The sequence below is a fragment of the Colias croceus genome, chromosome 1 (assembly GCF_905220415.1).
Source record: "Colias croceus chromosome 1, ilColCroc2.1".
Classification (NCBI taxonomy): domain Eukaryota; kingdom Metazoa; phylum Arthropoda; class Insecta; order Lepidoptera; family Pieridae; genus Colias; species Colias croceus.
Window position 1 is genome coordinate 4758647 of NC_059537.1, and position 8896 is coordinate 4767542.

Here is an 8896-nt window from a genome sequence, read left to right on the forward strand (position 1 = left end):
CGTGTGTTAGAACTTTTACAAGCCATTTGTTGTTGATAAAATTTTAAATTATGTAATTACAAGTACATAATTAAAATGATAGATAGGTACCTAGACAATTAGACATGTTCTTATTTAGATTTAAAATCAATTTAAAAGTAATCAGTCTGACGATAACCCCAGTTTTCATTTGAAATATTTCTGAAAATATAAAGGTACCTATAAGATATATAGGATAAATATAGAGAACAGTTTGTATCAATAAAAAACAAATATTATAAAATTAATTTTATTAACATTTTCTTCGTAAAATACATGATTGTGGATGTAACAAGTATACGGGTATCAAAAATCTCAAGGGATGTAGTATATTGTATAGGTATTCTGATTAGGAATTGCTAACTAAAACTTGGCAGATATTCACAACTTTGATGTCAGTTCTGGCACTGCTTTAAATAGATCTGCTACCAGGCCAATGTCCGATACCTGAAATAACACGCAATTGATAAAATTACTGTAAGTATCGTAACAGTTAATATTGTTGGTAATTTATTTTGTACTAGATTTCCGCGTTTTCGCCCGCATTTTCAAAGAAATGCCCGCAATCCGCCCAGTTCCCGTTCCTGTGGGATTTCCGGCATAAAAAGTCTGTATCTTATTCTGGGTCTCCAAACCTTCTCCTTACTCCCACTTAAATGAAGGCACTTACCTCCAACCCGAGATGAAAACTTGTTTAAAAGAAATAAACAATTTTTATTTTTTTTTTATTTATTTACTCCGTCTTATTCTTCCTACATACCAAATTTCATTCTAATCGGTTCAGTAGTTAGTTTTTACGAGAAAGGATAACAAATATCCGTCCATCCGACCTCACAAACTTTCGCATTTAGAATATTAGTTGGATTATATTATATTAGTCTCTCCACCTTGTATCGAGTGTCAATAAAACTATTAAATTTTGCTTAATAATTCAAGCCAAATAGCTCGATCGTAATGTTTATTTAATAGCCAAAAAAAAATTACGTAACAATTTAATAAAATTCCAAATAACTTTTAAATAATCACACAATTATAGTAATTACAAATAATTATCACACAAAAAGGTAAATTAACTTATAAAAATTCAACCAACAATGAATAATAAAGAAGACGATAAAATTATGTTTTGCCGATAACTTTAATGGCCGCTAGCGACAATTTCAACAATTAAATATGAGCGCAAAGTAGTAATTATCGGCCGATAATTGAGTAATTATACTAGCCGACAGTACTAAATGCTGTTGAATTAATACGCAACACATCACGGAGGCGTTACTTCGTACAAACGGGATTTAAAAAAAATCGCTTGACATTTGTGCTTGGCGCCATTTCCATGACATTCCGATCGACGTTTACAAATTGTAATGTTTTCATAAATTCGACATGGAAAATATGTTTGTTTATATTTAGGTACGCATTTTAAGAGGTTTTGTTCTCAACAAATTCGCAAATAATAAAATTTTAATATGTTTATATTTATCTTGTATTTATACCTACACTATGCTTATTCACATATCACACCAAAAATGTATGCACGACTAATCCACATGTCATTCAAGATCAATTATGAAATTTTAGCGTAAAATTATGTACACAGATACATAAAAACTTTTGGAATTTAATAAGTAGATGTTTATTACCTGGAAAATAGGCGCTTCAGGGTCTTTGTTGATAGCGACGATCGTCTTGGAGTCCTTCATACCGGCCAAATGTTGGATGGCGCCACTAATGCCGACCGCGATGTATAGGTTCTATACATACAGAGAAAATAATATTGTTTACTTTTTAAGATTTATAAATTAACAACTCATACACATAAAGAACAAAATTTACATTTCATTTGAACTTATAGTAAAATTGGACAAATTAAAAACCCTTTCTCTCTCTACTATGTACATTTTGAGCATGGCAATGTCCGCTTGTTTTGTTTTTCATGATAAGAAGATAACATTTTTTCACCTCAATGACAATAATAAATATCAATATAAATTAATACAGAATTAGTATGAAACAAAAATAAAAATTGCAACAAGAAACCGAAAACAAAATTAAGTCAAAATCTACAGGGGCAACAATCTTGCCGGTCTTGTCAGCTAGATCGTACAGCAGCTTGAAGTTTTCACCGCACTTGGCTCAACATTTTTGAAACGCGTTATAAATGGAAACCGTAAAATTGGCACTATCACACCACGGGCTGTAAATAAACAAAAAAAAAAAGAAAAAAACGACGTGTGGCACTCGGGGACTGCCGCGGTAAAGCTATTGCATAGCATGCCTTCAAGCCACACCTCCGCCCGTCGGAGTGAGGAGCGTGAGGTTTTTTCGTTACGGAATTTCTCGATTTGGTCCCCACGCTCAAGGCCCGCGATACAAGCTATACAATAGCTTAAAAAAACCTATACGTACAGGGGCAACAATCTTGCCAGTCTGTCCGATCTGCAGGTCGTTGGGCACAAAGCCCGCGTCCACTGCAGCACGGCTGGCACCAACGGCCGCGTTCAGCTTGTCAGCTAGATCGTACAACAGCTTGAAGTTGTCGCCGGACTTGAGACCGCGACCTGTATGGATAAAAAATTATTAATATAAATTTAAGATGTTAGAGATACATCTAGATAAGAGTTAATATAATTAACTCTGATAAACCTATAATTTCTTCAATATTTTTAATTCTAAAATTTTTACTTTTCAAAACTATCGTCATTTCCAATGATCCAATGTATTTTAATGACACCAGAATAGATTTTGAATAAGCACAATTGATTATTGCAAAATAAAAAACATGCTTTGTATAATTATTGAACATAATCTTGTATTTTTTTTATGTAGTACATGATAAGATCAATTAAAATACACGCTAAAATACACGCTCACCCGCAAGTTTTTAACTTTTTTGTTTTAACAAGTTAACACTATTTAATTAGAATAAGTGAATAACTTTTGAAATAAATGTCTCTAAACCTAAAATACCGCGAATCTAGATAATATTACTTTAAACACATAAAATTAAAAAAAGCAGGAAACTTACCACCAGAAACAATATTCTTAGCGCTGGTGAGTTCTGGCCTATCGGACTTAGTAAGCTCTTGCGAGACAAACTCCACTAAATCACTCTTGTAATCGCCCTCTGATGCCTTCTCCACGGCAGCCGATCCACCCTCCAGGGGCTCGGGAGCGAAAGCTGTACCTCTAACGGTGATCACTTTGATTTTGTCTTTTGCTTCCAATGTTAGTACTGCATTTCCTGTTAAAATATTAAAAATATATTTAACACATTCATTGCTCTACTACTTTTATTATTTTTATATTTTTGATATGAAATACATAATATGCAGTAAAAGGCAGCTTAATATTTAGTCAGTGTCAAATTCAACTGAGATAAAGGAACTCGGAGTAGGAATATGCGACACAAATTTTTGTTTTAATTACACAATTAAAACATTATTTACAACAACAAAACAATAAATACAAAACTAAATGAATAATAATCTTTATGAGACATTTTGAATAGCCAAAGAATCAAAATACAAATATTTTAAACATACACTTTTTTGTAATTTAAAAAACTATATCTTAATATATATATAAATCTCGTGTCACAATGTTTGTCCTCAATGGGCTCCTAAACCACATAACCGATTATAATAAAATTTGCACACCATATGCAGTTCGATCCAACTTGAGAGATAGGATAGTTTAAATCTCAAATCGTTTTAGAGAAAGCGGGCGAAGCCACGGGCGGTAAGCTAGTCTATTATAGATATTACAAGGAATATTTAAATTCTTTATCAGTAAGAGACATCTCCAGTTAAATAGTAACTGTTATCAGTTTCCTCTTAGCAAAACAAAAAGATAAGGTTTTTAGATAATGTAAACATGTACCAATTTAGTGCGATATTTCATTGACAAAGTGGGATTTAAATTAAAAACATGGGTCCATAATAAAATATACCAAGACTGAAAGAAAATGAAATTTAATTTCAATATAGTTAGTCTGCAGAAGTTATGCTAAGTATGGCTATAATGAACCAATTCTTTATTAATAAATTTAAATATTAGTCACTTTATTTCCAAATCATAAGTACTCATCATACATACCTGCATAAATAGTTCTTATGAATGTATTTGCATCTTTAACACCAATAATATCAGTAATTGGCGACACATCCAACTTTGCGGCAACCCTGGGCAACACAGCCTTACCAAAAGCGGTGGCTGGTGCCAAGATATGTGTAAAATTGAACTGTTTCTGTGTTGCCAATATTAAGGGGGTCAAGGACTCTGCAGTGAACCCTTTAAATGCATCACTCTCAGCCACAAGCACTTTGGATATACCATTTGCTTTTGCAACAGCTTCAGCTGCCTAAAATGATTATATGAATTTATAAATTTATAATGTTCAATAGGGTAATTGCTTGTGAATTTAAATTAATGAAGAAATTTACTTTCAAAAGTTACATAGGTAGGTCTTAAAGTGCTTAAAGATACATAAGTATCAACTGGAAAAAAAATGCTATGAAGGCTATGTAGTAAGTATATGTATATTATGTTTATGAGTGGAAGTTAGCCAAATTGATCATAGGGATTTGAAAATGTATAATACACTTACTGGACCACACTTTGTACCAACAACCAGAACAGAGATTTCACCACCTATTTTTTTTGCAGCACTTATGGCATTTTGAGTGGCTGGCAATAGGGCTTCATTGTTATGCTCAGCTAACACTAAAGTACTTTGCAGACGACGAAGCTAAAATGTAAAATAAATTAGGCAACTTTGAATTTTTATTGAAAATTTACATATATTTTATAAGCCTAGGAATAAAAAAGGTTTTATTATAAACAAACCTGAGTATAAAACAATAATTGCCTGCTGAGTGGCGAAAACATTTTTGTGCTTAATTTGCTTTATAAAACGTAAAATGTTATTTACATGGAACTCTACAAAAGGTTACAAAATAAAAGTCAAAGTCCAATCAAAATCCTAAATCACCACTTTAGTGACGTTACGTGTTCAAAAGTTACCGATATTTTCGTATTAATTTTACCATAGCTTATTCAGAATATTTTTAACAAATACCTAGATTACGATAACTTATATAGAAAAATAATGATTAAATGTATTAAAAAAAAAACATTTGATGTAGCACAAACATCGTGAAGTTGATCATTTACTTATCCAATATTCAACTATTACCAGTTACCTACTATTAATAGAAACACGGAACTTTTTAAGTACATAATAATATTATGTTAAGATATTGTTTCTTAATCTTTCGCGTAAAAACAGCTAGTTGAAATGGTATCAATTTTTCTACCTAGAAATAGATAAGTGTAATGGATATGCTGTAGCCCGTTTTAACCGGGTAGCGAGCGAGCGACGTCGCGGGTTCCAGCTAGTATTATAATAATTAAAAGTGAAGTGTTAATGAAAGTGTATGTATATTATGTTTCTATAACATTATGTTTGTAGGCTTCGCTTGTCATTCCTTGTAGTGTATGATTTTACGCAGATTTTTACCGGTAAGTACCGGTTTACACGTTTACAACATTATTCAGGTAGTTAAACGACGTCAGCTGCCAAATTGAAATGTATTTGCACCTGTCAAGTGTCAATCTATTTGCCATTTGCCAATTTGCCATGTCACATGTGTCAATTTAATTTCAAATTTCAATGATCACTGATCAGTCTGTCAATTGTCACTCAGTCATTCGGCGTTCTTCATTAATTGATGTTGTATGTCGCTTTTTAATGTAGACCGCGTAACGTTTAAGTATTCTTTTAAATTTTAAAACTATTACAATAAATAAGTACATTGCTATTTTTTTAAACAGATTTCGTTTCGTTCAATATTAATAATTATGTCTGCTTTACCTATTGTATCAATAACCAGAAGAGAAACTTTCAGTTCCTGCCACCGATTGCATAGGTAAGTTGAAAAATTAAATTATTAAATATTGTGAAATGTAATTTATTTAACATTAGTTTAATAATAATTAAGATAAAAAAATCTCAAGTAATGTTATCATTAAGTTATCATCCACTAGTTTGTTATAGTGTAAAATGTTGAGTAAGAAATAGATAATAATTGTGACCAATAACTTTTAACAATAATAATATATCCGCAATTCTTTATCTTTAACCTTTTATCTGCTTTTAGCCCTTTTTTAGGCGATGAAGAAAATAAGAAGCTGTATGGAAAATGTAATAATCCAAATGGGCATGGTCACAACTATGTTGGTAAGTTAATTTATAATTATTTAGAATTGATACATAGTTGCAATTACTGTGATTACATGTAACTTGCTGCATCGAATAATTGTGAATACTCGAGTAACTTTCTATAAACATTTACATGGTTGGTTGCCCAAGAATAATTTCTGATTGATAGACAATGTTTTGTGTACTCATACATTTACTACAATTACATTTATGAGGATTATGAATAATATTTTATATATTATTATTCAATCAATGAAAATGAAAATAATATATTTAAATTTTCTTTGTATTTACTCCTTATTTTTCAACATACATATATGGATAAATTGAAGAATATTATATTTCATTATCAACAATTTTTCGTAAACAGTTAATATTTATCTCATTTTAAATTAAAGCTCATTATTTATAATTTATCATGCAAAGCACATGTTTAATAAACCAAGACATACATAAATTAATTTATGCACAACAATAAATTGTGTAAAACACTGATTACAATAATTATTCTTAGTTGCTGTGTGAACAATGAAACTGGTTGGCATTATCAATACAATTTATTTTTAAGTTAATTTATATTTTATAAATAAATCTGTAATAAAACAGATATTCGTCTAGGTAGATTCAGAATTTTATCTAATATAACAATTATTCATTAACATAACTGGCAGATAGATATTAGTTTTATAAGGTATTTATGAATTAAATTGTTTTTAGTGCTTGTTACGGTAAAAGGACCAGTGGACCAGCAGACAGGGATGGTGATGAATGTGCATGATCTGAAACAGTACATGCAACAAGCTATTATGGATCCATTGGATCACAAAAATCTAGACCAAGATGTCCCTTATTTTAAGGCTGTGGTAAGATATCTGGCTATTATTTTTGTTCACTATAATAATAAGCACAAACCACACTATTATTTCGTTCATTGTGCCTATAAAAACATGATATTAAACATAAGCACTCGTAATGCCGATGGATGGCAAAACACGGCGCGATTCAATAACGCGAGCCTAAGTTACTTCCTAGTTATTAAATAAGCTACTGTCAGTGAGTCTTGAACAATCGGTCCAGTTGTTCCAGAGGTTAGCTGAAACAGAAAGACATCATTTTTAGAAAATACTTTTTTGGCTTAGCTTTAAAAAGCGGTTATTTTAATAATTACAAACAAATTCTCCTAACTGTTAAAATTTATTGGTCTGTTTCACCACAGTTATGTAATCTATGTAGATTATTAATTGTAGGTAATTAGTAGACTGAATTTTGCTAATAGTTTTTATAATTAGTTAACGATTTATTAATGTATGTGAATCATGATAATATAACAACTCTGTATCTTAAATTTTAATCAGTGAATTATTAATAATGTATTTGCAATATATTTGAATCTACTTGATCTTGTCAATGGTTTTATGGATAACTAGCTGCTCCGCGCGGTTTCACCGCCGTGGCTCCACTCCTGTTGGTCGTTGCGTGATGATATAGAGCCTATAGCCTTCCTCGATGAATGAGCTATCTAACACCGAAAGAATATTTGAAATCAGACCAGTAGTTCCTGAGATTAGCGTGTTCAAACAAACAAACTGTTCAGCTTTATAAATTACTAGCCGCACCCCGCGGTTTCACCCGCGTGGCTCCCCCCTGTTGGTCTTAGCGTGATGGTATATAGCCTATAGCCTTCCTCGATAAATGGGCTATCTAACGCCGAAATAATTTTTCAAATCGGACCTGTAGTTCCCGAGATTAGCGCGTTCAAACAAACAAACAAACTCTTCAGCTTTATAATATAAGTATAGATATAGATAATATTAGTATAGATGAGAGTTGCTAACAGCAGTAAAATAATAGAACTTAGAAGCAGGGATGCTATTATGTATTCAATTACTTGCTATATTTAGTTAACAAATCAATTTAATTGAGGTAGGTTAGATAATCTGTTTATTATTGTATCATTTGTATGGCTGCCTTGAAGAGATAGTAAAGTTTTTTATAGCTTTTCAATGTAATAAACAAGTAATGTTCATCCAACATAATAGGATCAACATAGTATCTTTTGTGATTTGCAGGTGAGCACCACTGAGAATTTGGCTATTTTCATATGGGATCAACTTCAGAAGGTGATGCCGAAACCACAGCTTTTGCATGAAGTGAAAATATTGGAAACCGAAAAGAACCATGTTGTATACCGCGGAGGGACTACTTTCCCGCGCAAGAAATTCGACTCGTCTAGCTTACACCCTGGAAACCACAACCATGTCTCTTCAGACTCTGATTAGATGTGCTGCAAACTTGGAAGAAAATTGAATCTATTATTTTTATATCCTATGGGACCATTCCATTTCATATTAGCAAGTGTTGCCAGATAAACTTTAGCATATATATTTACAATTAAGGTAAAAAATATAATTATATATTTTGGAATCCTACTTATTATTCTTAGGATAACTCGCGATAATCAAGGGATTTGTTACGCGCACAGTAATGTTTAGAAGCTTGTTCTTGCCAAAATTATTTATCTGGTACAAGTTACACTTGTTATTCACATGAACACTATATATTAAGTAATAGCTTTCTTATGTACCATGTTAGATGTTATATTGAATCTGACTTTTAAATAAATTTTAATAAAAATACTTAATGTATTTTATTTTTATC

At 31.5% G+C, this 8896-nt stretch overlaps 2 protein-coding genes across 2 annotated transcripts; one reads left to right on the forward strand and one right to left on the reverse strand.

Annotated features, from left to right (window-relative positions):
• Positions 1-252: 252 nt before the first annotated feature.
• LOC123704444 (electron transfer flavoprotein subunit alpha, mitochondrial) lies at positions 253-5021 on the reverse strand. The gene is made up of 7 exons (XM_045653187.1): positions 4864-5021; positions 4625-4765; positions 4114-4378; positions 3044-3259; positions 2425-2576; positions 1659-1769; positions 253-465 (listed from the first exon to the last, which is right to left on the reverse strand). The coding sequence occupies exons 1-7, from the start codon at positions 4903-4905 to the stop codon at positions 400-402; spliced, it is 993 nt and encodes a 330-aa protein (XP_045509143.1). The 5' UTR covers positions 4906-5021; the 3' UTR covers positions 253-399.
• Positions 5022-5682: 661 nt separating this feature from the next.
• LOC123705661 (6-pyruvoyl tetrahydrobiopterin synthase) lies at positions 5683-8872 on the forward strand. The gene is made up of 4 exons (XM_045654621.1): positions 5683-5945; positions 6177-6256; positions 6956-7101; positions 8308-8872. The coding sequence occupies exons 1-4, from the start codon at positions 5878-5880 to the stop codon at positions 8515-8517; spliced, it is 504 nt and encodes a 167-aa protein (XP_045510577.1). The 5' UTR covers positions 5683-5877; the 3' UTR covers positions 8518-8872.
• The last annotated feature ends 24 nt before the right edge of the window (positions 8873-8896 follow it).